Source organism: Pseudorca crassidens, chromosome 11, assembly GCF_039906515.1.
Source record: "Pseudorca crassidens isolate mPseCra1 chromosome 11, mPseCra1.hap1, whole genome shotgun sequence".
NCBI classification, from domain to species: Eukaryota; Metazoa; Chordata; class Mammalia; order Artiodactyla; family Delphinidae; genus Pseudorca; species Pseudorca crassidens.
Window position 1 is genome coordinate 22,345,201 of NC_090306.1, and position 18,695 is coordinate 22,363,895.

General features: G+C 40.3%; 1 protein-coding gene and 1 non-coding gene across 2 annotated transcripts; one reads left to right on the plus strand and one right to left on the minus strand.

Annotated features, from left to right (window-relative positions):
* Nucleotides 1–641: 641 nt before the first annotated feature.
* SMCO2 (single-pass membrane protein with coiled-coil domains 2) lies at nucleotides 642–11,878 on the plus strand. Its single transcript, XM_067698606.1, is given in 5 exon segments — nucleotides 642–767; nucleotides 9,327–9,463; nucleotides 10,879–10,882; nucleotides 11,479–11,683; nucleotides 11,686–11,878. Coding segments are annotated over 4 exon segments (510 nt in total). The 5' UTR covers nucleotides 642–767; nucleotides 9,327–9,329; the 3' UTR covers nucleotides 11,853–11,878.
* LOC137203027 (U6 spliceosomal RNA) lies at nucleotides 4,948–5,051 on the minus strand. Its single transcript, XR_010932862.1, has one exon. It is a non-coding gene; the product is annotated as a U6 spliceosomal RNA (small nuclear RNA).
* Nucleotides 11,879–18,695: the final 6,817 nt, after the last annotated feature.

Below are 18,695 nucleotides of genomic sequence, written 5' to 3' on the forward strand. Positions count from 1 at the left end.
GATTCTGTCCCACAGGGTCCTGGGGACCAGACCACCCTCCAGTGACAATTTATTATAGTTAGTTGAGTGCACAAAGGAAAAGGTTTCTTTCTGTTTAAGGCTGGCTACCACCTCTGATCTCTGCTAGTTACTACAAGTTATGTTTCGCATGGACCCTTTATTATGGCTTTTCATATGAGATTCCTAGAACCTGTCTCACCCTTTTCTACCTTCTTTCCTATTTCCTTTTACTATTATTTTTCTCACTACAGTACTTAAATACTCTTAACAATTCAATTCTCTGCTCTGCAGCTAACACTTGCCTATCAGACTGAAATGAAGGTGCCTCTTTCTCACACACAGCTGCTAGTAATATATATTGGTTGAACCTTTAGGAAAGTAATTTGGGAATATTTTTCTAAATCCTTAAAAATCAGTATATCATATTACCAGGAGTTCCACTTCTAGGGAAGTATTCTAAGTAAGTAATACACTGAATGCACTGAAATGCACTGAAAATTCCTAAACAAATATATTCATTACTATATTGTTTACAGCAGTGAGAAATTAGAAATAATTGTCAACGATAGGAAAAGAGTAAAACAAACATCAATTTACAAATAGAAAGAAATATACCATTGCCCCTGCAGTGCTGAAGAAATGGCTCTCACGAAGCTAAGTGTCAAGATGCTTCTGCAGATGAAGCCAGCTGGGAAGGAGCAAGAATTGACAGAGAAAAACAATGGCTTTCTCCAAAACATCGATGTGGCTGAAGGTGCAATGCAGAAGTAAGTCAGGGCTGAGCTCCCAGGGGCAGTTTCTGGGGTCCTGTCTGGAGACTTCCTCAGCCTGGTAGGACCGCATGACGAGATTTCCAAGTTCAGGGTTGGGGTTGACATTCTTCTCTATAATGCTTCTAATTTTGATCTCACGAATATCTAGTGTGGTAGGTCCTGTGAGATAGTCAAGGGACCTATGGTCATAAGTTAGGCAGATATCAGTTGAGTAGGAATGGTCAAGATGCTCATCTCAATTTGTGAAAAAATGTTGATTGTTTTGTTCCTTCATCATCTTCACCTGCTAAAGATATAAACCATTTAATATGGTTTCTAGAGTAGAGGAAGCACACATTCATATAAATATTTGTTAAGTATTTATGCATTTGTTAATACATGATAAAAATGTATACTAATACAAACCAATGGTTAACAACCTTTTTAAATTGGAAGAACTTTTCTAAAGGAAAAGATTTTCCAGAACCCCTCATATGTCAAAAAAGCTACTATGATATCAAGGATGTTTTTAAATCCATTTATAATTTATTAATAACAGTAGCATATACATTTGGAAACATTCAGCAGTATTTATTGAATCTATAGAAATCTATACACTTTCCAGGACCACTTTCTATCAGGGTAGGTATAGAATGTCCCCCAACTCAGGGTTCAAGACCCACAGATAGGAAACCACTGCCTTAGGCCTCCATCACAAGTGTATTGCAATTCATTTAAAAGTATCCTTGAGTGTGTGAGTGTGTGTGTGTGCACATCTATACACATATATGCAGCCCAGCATATATTGGACAATAGTCCAATAGGGAATGGGCAAGGGATTATCATAGCAAAGGAAGTACAAATGAGTTTTAAACGTACGGGCAAAGATGCTCAACCTTACTCATAAAAAGAGATTAAAACTATAGTGAGATACCAGTTTAAACATACGAGATTGGCGAAGATCAAAAACTTTTCTAACACGTGGTTTTAGAAAAGGAGTTGGAAAACAGGCAGTCTCATCATTTTTGCTGAAAGTGTAAATGGATTTAACCTCTTCAAAGCATAATTTGGTAAAATCTATCAAAAATTTAAAATATACGTATCTATTGACCCAGCAATTCTATTTTTAGGGTTATCCAATGGAGACTCTTGTACATATACACACAGATATGTAGGGATATTCACTGCAGCATTGTTTGCAGTAGCATTTGATTAGAAACAGTGTACATAAACATTAATAAAGAACTGATTAGCAAATTATGATGGAATACCATATAACAATTTTTAAAAAGAGGCAGCTCTATAGGTACTAATATGAAATGGACTCCAGGATAATATCCTCTCATTTGTATTTAAAAAGGCACGTATATATTTATATAAACATAGCTGCTTATTTATGCATAGAATCTCTGTGGAAGAATAAAGAAGAAACTAGTAAATGTTGGGAGGAGGACGTCTTGGGTCTAGAAATCATGATGGTAGCACAGACTTACTCCTTTCCTTTGAAGCATATGACACTTTTTTAACTCTACTTTTTAAAGAAGCATATTTATTTATTATTTGTTTATTTTACACACGCATTTGCATATACACACAAAGAGCTGCAATGGCTTCAGAATTCAGAATCTCACTTTGAATCATTTATTGATTCAGTCAACAAATATTTATCCAGCCTCTCTATTCCTATCTCGTGTAATGCACTACACTAGACATTATTCACACAGAATGAAATCAGTACAAGCGTACCAGGTGCTCTTTGGGGCCGGAAAGATCCAGTGTTCCCCCTCTAGAGTAGTTTAGGGCAGGCCTAAGCTATAGACCGAAGACATAAGAACAGTATCTTTTTCAGTTGTGTGCCTTACAGTTTGCTAAGGGAATTTACCAAAATGGACCACATCTTGGACAGATCAGATGATGAGGACATTTTCTCTGAAAACTCTCAAACTGGCTTCCTTCATGATTTGGAGACTAAAAAATGGGTAAGGGACAGACTTAAATGTCACAGTGGGTGAAGAGAGGAACTTCATATTTCATATCTCAAAGCAGCAAGGATATTATCACAAGGTTTCCTCATAATAGGTGTGAGATGTTCAGGGCTTAAAATCAAGATGGAGGCATTCTCTCCTCTGAAGCCTGCTGTTATTACACAAGGGACTTACTAGTATTCCCATACAAAGAATTGTGCATTACCTTATTTTTGTCCTTGGGATTTGTGAAATAACTGTGACATTTTTTACCTCAGAGCAAATTACTGTATGTAGAATTGCCCCTGGATTGCAGATTGTCTTCCAATAGATGCATTAGAGAGATCCATTTACTCATTTTTAAATGAAGTATGGCTGAGTTAAAATATTATATTAATTTCAGATGTACAGTATAGTGATTTAGTATTTTTACAGATTATACTGCATTAAAAGTTATTATAAGATATTGGCTATAATTCCCTGTGCTATACAATATATCCTTGTTGCTTATCTATTTTATACATAGTAGTTTGTATCTCTTAATCCCTTACCCCTAATTTGTACCTCCCCCTTTTAGTTAATCTCTAGTTTGTTTTCTACATCTGTGAGTCCCTTTTTGTTTTGCTATATACATTTGTTTGTATTGTTTATTAAATTCCACATGTGATATCATACAGTATTTGCCTTTCTCTCTCTGGCTTATTTCACTAAACATAATATTCTGTAGATCCATTCATGTTGCTTTAGATGGCAGAGTTTCATTCTTTTTACAGCTGAGTAGTACTCCATTGTGTGTGTGTATATATATATATATATATACACACAACATCTTCTTTATCCATTCATGCTGATGGACACTTAGGTTGCTTCCATATCTTAGCTATTATAAATAGTGCTGCTATGAATATTGAGGTGCATGTATCTTTTTGAATTAGTGTTTTCATTTTTTCTGGATATATACCCAGGAGTGGAATTGCTGGATTGTATGATAGTTCTATTTTTAGTTTTTTGAGGAACCTTCATGCTGTTTTTCATAGTGGCTGCACTAATTTACATTCTTACCAACTATGTACAAGGGTTCCCTTTTCTCCATATCCTCACCAACATTTGTTATTTGTAGACTTTTTGATAATAGCCATTCTGACAGTTGTGAGGTGATATCTCATTGTTGTTTTGATTTGCATTTCTCTAATAATTTAGCAATGTTGTGTATCTTTTCATGTTCCTATTGGCCATCTGTATGTCTTCTTTGGAAAATGTCTATTCAGGTCTTATGCCCATTTTTGGATTGGGTTGTTTGTTTGTTTTGATATTGAGTTGCTTATATATTTTGGATATTAATCCTTTATCGATCATATCATTTGCAAATATTTTCTTCCATTCCATAGGTTGTCTTTTCGTTTTGTTGATGATTTCCTTTCCTGTGCAAAAACTTTAAAGTTTAATTAGGTCCCATTTGTTTATTTTTGCTTCTATTTCTTCTGCCTTAGGAGACATATCCAAAAAAAAATATTGCTACAATTTATGTCAAAGAGTGTTCTGCCTATGTTCTCTTTTATGGTTTCCATTCCTACATTTAGGTCTTTAAACTATTTTGAATTTATTTTTGTATATGGTGTGAGGAAATGTTCTAATATCATTGCTTTACATGTAGCTGTCCAATTTTCCCAGCACCACTTACTGAAGAGACTGTTTTTTCTCCATTGTATATTCCTGCCTCCTTTGTCATAGATTAATTGACCATAGATGTGTGGGTTTATTTCTGCATTCTCTATTCTGTTCCATTGATCTGTGTGTCTGTTTTTGTGCCAGTACCATGCTGTTTTGATTACTGTAGCTTTGTAGTACAGTCTGAAATCTGGGAGGGTGATACCTCCAGCTTTGTTCTTTTTTTCTCAGGATTGCTCTGGCAATTCAGGTTCTTTTGTGGTTCCATATAAATTTTAGGATTATCTGTTTTTGTTATGTGGAAAATGTCCTGGGTATTTTAAATAATAGAGATTGCATTAAATCTGTAGATTGCTTTGAGTAGTATGACCATTTTAAAAATATTAATTCTTCCAATCCAAGAACATGGAATATCTTTCCATTTCCTTATATCATCTTCAATTTCTTTCATTAATTTTTTTATAGTGTGCAGAGTATAGGTCTTGCACCTTCTTGGCTAAGTTTATTCCTAGGTGTTTTATTCTTCTTGATGCCGTTTAAAATGGGATGTTTTTACTTTCACAAAAAATATGGAACATTTCACGAATTTGAATGTCACCCTTGTGCAGGGGCCATGCTAATCCTTATATTGTTCCAATTTTTGTATACATGCTGCTGAAGTGAGCACCCATTTACTCTTAATTCAGTCTGAACCCCTCTCAGTCTGAAATTCAGTCACCCAGCTGACATGGAATGGAGAAATTTGGACAAAATGCCTGAGATTGTCCTGGAGAGGGTTTACGCTTTCATTTAGTTGAAAGCAAATGCATGGCCAAGACCCCTTTTATTATTGATGAGCAGATGTCCCCATAGATTCCCCAGGCTATTGGCTATAGAGGAAGGTGATTTCAACCGTCAGAAAAACATACAGAAATGATGGAGTGGGTATTTCCTCTTCCTAGGCTTATCCAGCCCCCTATGGAAGCTCAGGATTCATCTCTTTGTCTACTTCTCTTTTGAATACATTTTGGGTACGAGGATGGCTAACTCTACAATCCATAGGAGGAAAGGTCCTCAAAGAATATCCCAAACTGGACTTTACCTTCAAGGACTCTGCAGTAAGGAAAAAAGAAACAAGAGAAATAGAAGGGGGCTTCCCTGGTGGCGCAGTGGTTGGGAGTCCGCCTGCCGATGCATGGGACACGGGCTCATGCCCCAGTCCGGGAGGATCCCACATGCCGCGGAGCGGCTGGGCCCATGAGCCATGGCCACTGAGCCTGCGCGTCAGGAGCCTGTGCTCCGCAACGGGAGAGGCCGCAGCTGTGAGAGGCCCACGTACCTCAAAAAAGGGAAAAGAAAAAAAAAAAGAAATAGAAGGGGATAGAAGGTGTGAAGGAATGGAGTTAGACGTGTGGAGTATAGATAATAATAAGACAAAAAGTGGAAAGAGACAGACAAACAGATACTTGTTATAAAAAAAAATAATAGGAACTGAATTAGAAGAGTAGTCTTAGGATGGGAAAAGAAAATAGGGAAATTGAGGTGATCGTAGGGATGATCTTAGAGAACACATGAATTGAAGGTGTAACTCTATAAATAGTGTCATCTGATTCTTTGCAGGGGTCTTGTCCCTGGACTCCAGGTAAGGGCTGCTACCATTAGACCTACTTTTCCAGGACAACTTCCTTGTACTTGTGGTTCAGTGAACCCTGCTGAATCCTGTTAGTCAGTGAATGGTGATATCATCACTTGTTGGCCTAGGACAGAATAAGTCTAATTAGATAATAAAATTATTCACTCTGGAAGAGTTTATCAAATAGTCCACACTCTCAGGGTATAAGGCATTGTTATAGACTATTTCTTACAAACTTCAAATCAGGGCATAACGGTTTAACAAAATATTTTTTAAAATTTATGATTGTATTTCCTCATGTCTGTTTGTATGGAAAATTCTACAATTACATACAAATAAATCATAGGCAATCACATAATTAACAAATAATTATTAAAAAATTTGGCTATCTGCTAACAAAAGGACAAATATATGACTTCTTGAGGAAGACACCTTATTCTCTTATTCTCTGAAAACAAACCAGGAGGTCTCTACTTTGCATAATCTTATCTTCGTCTTTTATAAGAGAAAGATTTAAAGGACAGGTCCAGAAAATGGACAAAGAATTAAGAGGAGTAAAGAAAAAATTGTTGGGTTAATTAACAAAATAGGCTTTTTAACCAGACTGCCAAAGCTGCCATGTCTACCCATCAAAGCCCCCTAAAATACTTAGAAATGAATACTTTGCTCTGGTTTCACATTGCTAATCCCTGGCACTGCTACATACAGTGTCGATTTTGGATGCCAGGTCAGTGAACAGACTTTCCTATTTCCTGCTTTTGTTTGCATCTCTCACAAGCAGAATGTATTTGCCTGTTTCTGAAGCCTATGTATTCTAAAAGCACTTACTGAGGATCCCCTAGGTGCTAGGATACATATATATAAAATCCTTTCCCCTCAGTGAGCTCACACGCTACGAGGGACTCAGACGAGACCGTGGCTGTGTAAGATCCATCCTAGAAGTAGCAGATGAGCTATGAAGTACACGGGAGGGAGGGCTGTACAGGGAGAAGACTGGGGATGTGACAACTGAGGTTTGAAGGATGAGCTGGATGGAAGAAAAGCGTTTCAGAAAGAAGGAACAGCACATGCAAAGATAATGAAGCCAAAGAGAAACTGTGTTGTGAGAGAGGAAGGGTGCAGGAAAAGGCATGACAGGCAGGCAGGACACTGAGGTAGGGATAGAGCAGGATGCAGACGGGAAGCCAGGACATCAACAGGAGTCAAGAACTGAGGAGGACTCAAAGTAGGGGCCTGTCTGGGATGCCATGAGCAGTGATGCTGGGGGGATGGGAAAAAAGTACACCAATTAAAATGACAGGTATTATTAGTGGATATGCACAAAGTGGATATAACGTAGGTAATGAAGAGGGAAAAGAATGTCTCCCGTGGCAATTCAAGAACTTCTTTCAGGTTTCTGGCAGAGGCATCTGGATGGATAGGGAGACCATTTGCAAGGGTGGGGAACCCGAACAAGGTAGAGGGGAAATATGACGAGTTCCATTTTTTACTTTCTGAGTTTGTGGTGCCTAGGAAACATCCAAATGGAGACATGTGAGCTCTTCAAAGAGCTGCATGTAAATGGAAAAGAATGCCCTTAGACTGTGTATTTCGTGCAAGTACACGTTTAGTCTGTTATTTAAAAAACACACATTTCTTTATGTGTTCGGTCCTGCAGATTTGAAAAACTCTTTTTGTTTCTACTTCCTGCCTTTTGACTCTTTTGCAGTATATTAACCATTACCATGAAATGACCGATAAAGATAAGAAATATCACCATCAATTATTGGACATAGAACTCTAGAGATGATCTGGCCCAATTTTCTTACTGCAGGCCAGGAAGCTGAGCTTTACAGTGGTTAGGTGACTTGTTCAACATCCACAGCAGTAGGACAGGACTTAGACCTCTGGTCCTCTGATTTCCAGTGTGATGTCTTTCTCTACATCACAGCGTGTCTGCTGCTTTTGAATATACTGGTCAAAGATATGGTGGAAAGAAATTGAAATGATGGATGCTTTTTATTCATGAAGAGGTAGCTAAGAGATAGTGCAGTCACGTAATACTTGGAAAATCTAGCCTTGGTTTCTTCATCTGTAAATGTGATAATAAACCTACATCACTGGTGAGGTGACACTGGGTTGTGAGAGTGCCAACGGTAGGGACTAGGTATTCTTTAACCTGAACCCAAGTCCTAAATACAATTCCATGGTTTTGGAATGAGAAAACCTAGTTCAAGTTCTAGTCCATATACTTACCAGCCATGTCGATTGGTTTCCTGTGGCAGCTATGGCAAATTAGCCTTGGTGGTTTAAAACCACACACACACACACACAGGGTTTCCCTGGTGGCGCAGTGGTTGAGAGTCCGCCTGCTGATGCAGGGGACGCGGGTTTGTGCCCCGGTCCGGGAAGATCCCACATGCCGCAGAGCGGCTGGGCCCGTGAGCCATAGCCGCTGAGCCTGCGCGTCCGGAGCCTGTGCTCCTCAACGGGAGAGGCCACAACAGTGAGAGGCCCGCGTACCGCAAAAAAAAAAAAAAAAAACCACACACACACACAAATGTATTCTCTCATAGTTCTGGAGGCCAGAATTCCAAAATCAAGGGGTCAGCGAGCCCACGCTCCCTCTGAAGGCTCCTGGGGAGAATCTTTCCTTGCCTCTTCCAGGTTTTGCTGGCTCCAGACATTCCTTAGTTTGTAGCTGCATAAACTCCAGTCTGCCTCCGTCTTCACAAGAGTTTCTCTGTGTTGTTTCCTCTTGTTTCTCATTAGGACACTTGTCATTGGATTTAGGACCCACCCAGGTAATCCAAGATAATCTCATCTCAAGTTTATTAACTTAATTACCTCAGCAAAAACCCCTCCCTTTTTCTTTTTTTTTTTTTTCCAAATAATGTCACATTGTCAGGGCCTAGTATTAGGACATGGACATATCATTTTGGGGTCATCACTTAACTCACTACACCATATGACCTTGACCAAATCACCAAATAGGAATGGCCCAGGGGATTTCAGTACCTACCTTTATCCACCTCAGGGCTATCACGAGAATTAAAAGAAATGATGTACATGAAGGCAATTTGTAGAGGTATGTGAATGTTATTCCTATTGACTTGGTCAGTGATGTACACAGATATTTCAATAAGAAACTGATCTGTTCTCTCTACTCTCCATGTCCCTGCCCCAGCCTTCCTCTGTCACAGAGCAGGAGGACATGTCAGCCTACCTCACAGATGCATCAGAAGACTCCAGCCTCAGAGGGGGCTATGTGCTTGCCCCCAGAGAAGGGGGGCCACCACCTCTTGTGATAACCCTTTTGTTCTGCTTTGCTTTCTTCATGATCTTTATCAGGATATGTTGGAGCTGGAGGCTGGGCATGACCGGGACCTGCAGAGTGAACAAGCTGAGCAAGAAAGAGATCACGTTCAACAGGAAGATCCCCAGGCATCCACATCTTTGCAGTTTTCAAAGGAGAACATCCCTGAATAGTAAGCCCTGGAGCGTGCAAGAAGGAACATTTAAGAATGTTTTGTAGTGCTTCCCTGGTGGCGCAGTGGTTGAGAGTCCACCTGCCGATGCAGGGGACACGGGTTCGTGCCCCGGTCCGGGAAGATCCCACATGCCACGGAGCGGCTGGGACCGTGAGCCATGGCTGCTGAGCCTGCACATCCGGAGCCTGTGCTCCATGACGGGAGAGGCCACAACAGTGAGAGGCCTGCGTACCGCAAAAAAGAAAAAAATCAAGTGATTCAGTAGTATCAAGAAATAGATCTGAATCCATCCATACCTGAAGTGTTCATTGAAAGAAAGGGCAAACTAGAAGGACACATTCTAAACCAAAAGAGAAACAAACCAAAGAAAAACAAAATAAAAGAAAAAACCAAAAATTAAAATAGAAAGAATGAATAAATCAAAGGAGGAAAGGTAAGAAAGAAAAAAGAAAACTTAGCTGATTATATTAAAGTGATGGGATTATAGTTTTTTCATTTCTCTGTTTTCCAAGTTATCTGTAATTTAGAAAAAAACGATTTTTCTCTTTTAAAAATTAATGTTAGGACTTCCCTGGTGGTCCAGTGGCTAAGACTCTGTACTCCCAATGCAGGGGGCCTGGGTTTGATCCCTGGTCGGGGAACTAGATCCCACATGCGGCAACTAAGACCTGGCACAGCCAAATAAAAAATTTTTTTTAAAAATTAATGTTAAAATGTGTTTCTTTGAGAATGTTCCAGCTTAGCATTTCTGAAGATGATTAATTTTGGGATTTAGGAAGACAGTATTTATTTACTAGATATGTTTTGGTAGTGAGTCATTTTTCTTTTCATAAGAAAGAACAAATCTAGATTTAGTGCTCCCTGAGGACAGAACATCTCTGCTTCACCTTGGCAGCCATCACAGTCTCTTCATAATAGAGTATTTTAGGAACATTGGCTCTTTAATAAATGTGTGAAGTAGAAGCAATGATTTGTGTAACTGCCAAGAGATAGCCAGTGGCAATAATGCCAAGAAACTTGGCTCAGGTTCATGGAATCCACTGAGTTGGGTCACAACATAGATCCATGGCTAGCTTTAACTGTGCTCTAGATTTGCTCTTCTGAAACCTGTTATAGAAGGTAATTATCTCCAAGCAACTGGATTATCTGTGACATTTCTTTTGTTCTTTGTGTTCTTCTGGATTTTCCAGATCTTCTACCCCAATCATGTATTGCATTTATAATTAGAAAATAATAATGCAAGGACTTCAAAGCAAATAAATAAAATACAAAAAGGGCATGTCTGGTGCTGGGATAAAACTGTTGATAGAGAGAGCTGAATTCCACTTGTCACATGGTATTTTGTACCCTGAGGAAAATCTAACTGCCTGCGCCTTTATTTCCTCCCAAATAGGCATCCTATACCTCCCAAGTGAGGTAGAGATGGCAATAACTGCTAGAGTGTGAGAAGAGTATTTCAAAGGAAAGAGCCTCACAGTAACCCAGGGATTCATTGTTTCATGGCTTTAGAATCTTAGAATTCCAGTGCCAGCCCTAGGATGGACTTAGGTCCATCTACTCCAAGTTCCTTCTTTTGCAGATGTCAACAGAGTTTAAGAGAAATTCAGTTACTTACTTGAATTTATAGAGCTACATGGGTGGAGGAACCAGGAGTCACATCAGTGCGGTTTTCTTCTGAACGTTCTTTTTTTTTTTTTTTTTAACATCTTTATTGGGGTATAATTGCTTTACAATGGTGTGTTAGTTTCTGCTTTATAACAAAGTGAATCAGTTATACGTATACATATGTTCCCATATCTCTTCCCTCTTGCGTCTCCCTCCCTCCCACCGTCCCTATCCCACCCCTCTAGGCATTCTTTTATTTATTTGTTTGTTTGTTTACTTATCTATCAATTGATTGATGTATAGCTGATATATAATATTATATTAGTTTCAGATGTACAATATAGTGATTCAATACTTTTATAGATTATACTACATTAAAATTTATTACAAAATAATGGCTATATTTCCCTGTAATATACAATATATCCTTGTTGCTTATTCATTTTATACATAATAGTTTGTGTCTCTTAACCTCTATCCCTATCTTGCCCTTCCCCCCTTCCCTCTCCCCACTGGTAACCACTAATTTGTTCTCTATATCCTTCAGAATGTTCTTAACACAGATGTTTTTCTTTCCTTCTAAGAAATGTGCACTGAGGATTTTCATCATGTTTATGTCCTCACCTTCACCGGACTTTCGTGTTACATACTATTTTTTGATGCTACGTTTATTTTTGAAAAGGTGCTCCCTACAATGCTTGGGTGCCGCAGAATGTGGGAACTGCGGGAGATTATTGCCCCTTTCTTGAATTTGGAAGTGGAAGACTTGTTACTCTCCTAAAGATACTGTTACCCTACTGACTTTCTTCCTAATAAAATTCTGGCTGTTCTTATATTACAGTCGTAAACTTATTTTTTAAAAAACACTATAGGGTGTTTTGCAAAGGACATTGTAGTTATGTGGAAATTGGTTGATAACAGAAAAAATGAAAACAATTTATCTTTATCCTCATGACTCACAATGACATCTTGAATCTTTGCATGCATTTTTTTAAAAAAATTATTTATTTTATTTATTTATTTTTGGCTGCGTTGGGTCTTTGCTGCCGCGCGCAGGCTTTCTCCAGTTGTGTCGACGGGCTTCTCATTGTGGTGGCTTCTCTTATTGTGGAGCACGGGCTCTAGGCGTGCAGGCTTCAGTAGTTGTGGTGCATGGGCTCAGTAGCTGTGGCTTGCGGGCCCCAGAGTGCAGGCTCAGTAGTTGTAGCACCCGGGCTTAGCCGCTCTGCAGCATGTGGGATCCTCCCGGACCAGGACTCGAACCCGTGCCCCCTGCACTGGCAGGCGGACTCCCAACCGCTGCGCCACCAGGGAAGTCCCTGCATGCATTTTTAAAAACATTTCCTTCAAACCACTAGCCTCTCTTCTCCCCCACCCCCAAGGACACTATCAGACATTAGCTTTCATGGGTGGTTATTTCCCCCATTTTGACCTCTGATGTCTCAGAAAAGAAAGCACAAAATTCCTCCCCATTTTTAATTCAGTCAAATTGGGTCCATATATATATATATATATATATATATATATATATATATATATTTTTTTTTTTTTTTTTTTTTTTTTTTTTTTTTTGCGGTACGCGGGCCTCTCACTGCTGTGGCCTCTCCCGTTGCGGAGCACAGGCTCCGGACGCGCAGGCTCAGCGGCCACGGCTCACGGGCCCAGCCGCTCCGCGGCATGTGGGATCTTCCCGGACCGGGGCACGAGCCCATGTCCCCTGCATCGGCAGGCGGACTCCCAACCACTGCGCCACGAGGGAAGCCCTGGGTCCATGTTTTGAATGTAGTGGACATTTTTGGGTCTTGCTCCCTACCGTTCATTTCTCCTTTTGGTAACAGCATCCTGATTTTGCTTTGAAAGAACTTTCTTTTCTCAGTGGGCATAGTTATAGGTGGCTTTTCAGTCTTCCTATTGTTCTCTGTTCCTGTCTTCCTATTAACGAGAAGAAGGAATGTTCCTTGTCTTCCTATTAGCAAGAGTTGGGGATATGCTGAATCAGACATTCTCTAAGAATAAGAATTTTGAGAACAATCATACAAAGAAGGAAAATGATGGGAAGTTCAATTTTGTGAACCAGCCCATGTCTTTTTCTGCTTAAGGTAGCCAGAGTTGGTTCTGTAGCATATTTTAAAAGGAAGTCTAATCGATACAGTAGTTTTGAAAGCCAGACTGGAGCATTTTTATCCCTAGCTTTGTAGGTAATGGGGAAATAGTGAACATTATTTGCAATATGAAAAATAGTTATAATTGAACTGTGCAAGGTTAGTAGAACCATGAAGAATGAACTGGAGTAGGTGGGCAGATGGTTTGTGAGAGATCAGTTAAACGGCCATTCAGTGGTTCAGGTGAGCTAAAGAGGTGGGAATGGGGATAAAAAGGAGCTGATGGGTGAGGTAGATATTGTAAGGGTGGATGTTATGATATTTGCGTGGGTGATGGATGTGGGGTTGGAAGGATGCTGACAAAGGGAGGTGTGGAATGCAGTTCAGTTCTCCTCACATTGAATAGGTCTTGAAGGATAGATACTATTTTCATGGAAGAGATTGAGGAAAAGGCATTTCAGAGAAAATAACAGCATGAGTAAAATTTGAGCCATGGACAGAAGGCAGAATCAAGAAATTTGGCTGAGCAAATTGCTCAACAAACCAGTTTGTATGTTCCTTTTTTCTTTAATTAAAAAAAAAATTGGGGAATTCCCTGGCAGTCCAGTGATTAGGGCTCTGCACTTCCACTGCAGGGGGCAGGGGTTTGATCCCTGGTCGAGGAACTAAGATCCCACAACCTGCGTGGCATGGCCAAAAAAAAAAATTATACAATTTTTAAAGGTTACTTTCCATTTACAGTTACTACAAAATATTGGCTATATTCCCTGGGTTGTATAATACATCCCTGAGCCTATCTTACACCCAGTAGTTTGTGCCTCCCACTTTCCCACCCCCATAATGCCCTCCCCCACACACACTTGTAACCACTAGTTTGTTCTCTATATGAGTCTGCTTCTTTTTTGCTATATTCACTAGTTTGTTGTATTTTTAATATTCTACACATAAGCGATATCATACAAATACTGATTTGTCTTTCTCTGTCTGACTTATTTCACTTAGCATAATGCCCTCCAAGTCCATCCATGTTGCTGTAAATGGCAAAATTTCATTTTTTTTATGGCTGAGTAGTATTCCATTGTATATATATATACCACATCTTCTTTATCCATTCATCTATTGATGGACACTTAGGTTGCTTCCGTATCTTGGGGATTGTAAATAATGCTGCTATGAACATTGGGGTGCATGTATCTCTTTGAATTAGTGTTTTTGGGGGGTATATACCCAGGAGTGGAATTTCTGGGTCATGTGGTAGTTCTGCTTTTAGTTTCTTGAGAAACCTCCTCACTGTTTTCCACAGTGGCAGCACCAATTTACATTCCCACCAACAGTATAGTTTGTACATTCCTTTAAAACAAACACTCGACCTTGTTCATTTCATGGTCATTCTGGTCCATCAACTGGATGCATCAGAATCACTTGGAGAGCTTTAAACAGTAGAGATTTCCAACCCTGCCCCCAGATATTTAGATTCAGCAGAACTAATATGGGGCCCGGAACTTTATTTTTAAAAATCTCTCCAGCTGAATCTAATACAGATCCCAAATTTGGGAACCATGCCATGGTACACCTTATGACAATGCTGTGCACACAGTAATTACTCAGTAAATACATGTTGAAGTAAATTAAATTAGGTGCTCTTATCTTTGTGGCCTCCCTATCACCTCATTTAGTGTTACATTCAAAATTTGTTCAAAAATTTTCATCATAGCCATTTTCCCAGTGTCCCCACATCTTCTCACACCCTTGAAATAACCATCAGGTCCTTTACTATCTTTTTGTTTTAACCTTCCAGGAATCACCAGGCCCTTCCAATTCTTCTACAGAAAATGTTCTCAGATCAGCCCCTGTTCTTTGCAGTTATAATGTTTCCATTCTGATAGGTCTTAACATACAAATGGATTATTGCTGAGAAAAGCCAGCCTATTGTTTCCACTTCCATAAACTGCTATTATTCACCAACCTTAGAAAAGAATAGACTCCAAATGCCACTTTTGTCCTGATAGTCTACAGCCAGCAAGCTACAGTGGTAGCCAGATGTATGAAATACGCTTGTGAGTGACTTTAAAGCTGGGATAGCTACCAGGATTCCATAAAGAGACTTTTAATTATACATTTACCTTAGCATCACCTCCAGAAATTCTGAATCTTTAGATCTAGGGTGAATCTCTAATATTTTCTATTTTAATCATTTCCCCTAGCATTTCGTGGGGCTCAAAGTTTAAGAACTACCATGCTATGCTACGGGCAAAAGTTACCTGGAATTACAGTTCGGCTGAGATCTCATACAAGGTTAAACAAGAGGCTAGGAAATTTGCGGGGCAGGCAGGGGGAGTCGGGATATGGGGGGAGGGAATTTCCAGGACACACGGAAAGGAAAAAAGCCAAAAGCTCTGGGAACAATGCGTAATGTATTTGAAAGGTCTTGTGATAGTGAGAGAATATGCTGACAGATTAAAAAAAGTCACAGACTTGTTTACAGATAAAAAGACTGTTCAGGCCAATTTGTAGACAGAACCTGGCGTATGTTTTTTATAACCTTTCGGTAAATGATCATTGCTGGATACAGTATCAGCTGATTTATTTGTAAAACCAAAAATAGAAACATTGAGTTTAAGTAGCTCACATAAAGCTAAAAGTCTTGCAAGAATCATATGACACTAGTGATGAAGTAAGGTAGGGGAACTAGATTATTTTGAATAATAAATTAATATTTTACTAACTTCCAAGATACACTTTATTAGGCTTTTCACTAAGAGGGAATCATTTTCCCTGGGGGATGAATACCCTTAAAGTGGAAATGGTGCTATTTCACATCAATTTATTTTCAATTTGTCAGCATCTCAAGCTGGAAAGCAGGATGTCACAATGTTCTCTACTGAGAGAGGGAAACACTTTGTAAAGTACCGTAATATTAAGATGATATAAATGTCTACGTGTGATAATTCAGTTCACTGCTTTGGTTGGTTTTATTTCAGATCTTTAAAATGCTGTATTCAACTGAGTCAACTGCTATGCTCAAGATCACTTACCAAAAAATGTTGGAATCACTTTACAACATGGTCTTGATTTGGGGCTGGGAGGAAAGAAAATGAGGGGTCACAGAATCTCCACTTGTCATGTTTTTTTGAGTGAAGACAGCTATGCTGTAGTGAAAAAAGCTTTAAACTTGGGTTCAAGGTTGAGTTACGGTCATGACCTGCTGTCAACTGTATGCCAGTCTCCACCTTTCCCACACCCTCACAGCCCCACCCCAAACGGGATCCAAGCACTGTTCCCCGGCTGCCCAGAGCGCGGGCTGCCGAGAGCTCACAGCTAGGATCTTCCCTTGCAATTACCTTTGGTCAAAGAGACCCGCTTCACCTAAAGTTCCTCTCCTTTCTTGCATCCAGTGACTGATCCAGGCCAGGGTACATTTCCGAAGGGCCATCCCAGACTCAGAGCTCCCCATAGGATTGGTTAAGGTGTAACTGTACAGCAGTTCGATTTCTCCCTCTCTCCAGTCCTGTTCCCACCATCCCCTTGAAATGTGATGATCTTGAGAGTATTCTCCAATAAACCCAAACTCAGGTCTTCATTTCAAGGTCCACTTCAGGGAAACTTGACTGAAGATACCTGTGGAAATGAAGACTGACCAAATGAGGGCAAACAAAGGCTATTTATTCAGAGCTTCCTAAAGAAAGCAAGGGAGTCAACTGCCAACACGTGTGTTTCAACAGAGACTCAGGAAGGCAGAGGAGTGGGAAAGCTTTATATTGGAAAAAGAGGAAGGCTTCAGGTGTCCCCTAACTCAGCGGTCCCCAACCTTTTTGGCACCAGGGACCGGTTTCATGGAAGACAATTTTTCCATGGACCAGCAGGTGGGGGATGGTTGCGGGATGATTCAAGCACATTACATTTATTGTGCACTTTATTTCTATTATTATTACATTGTAACATATAATGAAATAATTATACAACTCACCATCATGCAGAATCAGTGGGAGCCCTGAGCTTGTTTTCACTTGCCCCTCACTGATACGGTTTTGATATGAGTCTGCAAGCAATTGATTTATTGTGGTCTCTGTGCAGTCAGACCTCTCTGCTAATGATAATCTGTATTTGCAGCCGCTCCCCAGCGCTAGCATCACCGCCTCAGCTACCCCTCAGATCATCAGGCTTTAGATTCTCATAAGGAGGGCGCAACCTAGATCCCTCGCATGTGCAGTTCACAGTAGGGTTCTTCCCCCTTGAGAATCTAATGCCGCAGCTGATCTGACAGGCGGCGGAGATAGGTGGTAATGCGAGCGATGGGGAGCGGCTGTAAATACAGATGAAGCTTCGCTCTCTAGGTCACCACTCACCTCCTGCTGTGTGGCCTGGTTCCTAACAGGACATGGACTGGTACTGGTCCGTGGCCCGGGGGTTCGGGACGCTCGCCCTAACTGAAGGCTGTTGGCCTGAGGAAGATGCAGGTGGGCTGACCAGAAGCAGGGCATCCTATAATGGTTAGGGGTACATGTTTGACTTTTTCTGGTTGGTCCTAAAAAGGGGGACAAAAATTAGGGAAGCTCTCATTTATTAACCACATCTTTGTTTACACATGTATAAATTGAGGAAAATAATATCTGCCTCATGAGATAGTTGGATTAAAGGACCTGAGGTTTTGGTTTTTTTTGCTGCTTTGGGTCTTTGTTGCTGCACGGGGGTTTCTCTAGTGGCAGCGAGCGGGGGCTACTCTTTGTTGCAGTGCGCGGGCTTCTCATTGCAGTGGCTTCTCTTGTTGCAGAGCACAGACTCTAGTCGCACAGGCTTCAGTAGTTGTGGCACGCGGGCTCAGTAGTTGTGGCTTGCGGGCTCTAGAACACAGGCTCAGCAGTTGTGGTGCACGGGCTTAGTTGCTCCACGGCATGTGGAATCTTCCCGGATCAGGGCTTGAACCTGTGTCCCCTGCATTGACAGGCAGATTCTTAGCCATTGAGCCACCAGGGAAACCCCTGATGTTTATTAGGTTGTAGGGTGTTATTAATTATTATTATCATTATCATTATCATAGACAATATTTTTAAACATGTGAGATTACCTAATTAAGAATTTGGAGTCTGATCTAATAGGGAAGAAATGAAGTTGAATATACTTCCTGATATACTATATCCTGAAGTAGAAATGAAAAAACCACGAATTTTGACTCCTTTCTTTTTCATGTTTTGCTCACAGTCTGGCAGAAAATCTTGTTGATTCTACCTTAAAACATATGCAGAATTCAACCACTTCTCACCACCTCCCTGATACCAACTACCCTGCAAGCCATCATTATTGCAAACATCCACCAACTGTCTCCTGGAGTCTCCCTGATTCTACCCTTGCCCACATGTAATTCAGCAGTCAGAGTGATATGGTTATAATGTAGGTCAAATCACATCAGCCCTCTGCTCCAAAACCCTCAATGGCTTCCCATTTCTTTCAGAGTAAAAGCCCAAGTCCTTATGATGCCCTCCAATGACCTGTGTTTGGCCTTCCATTAGCTCCCTCACCTCACC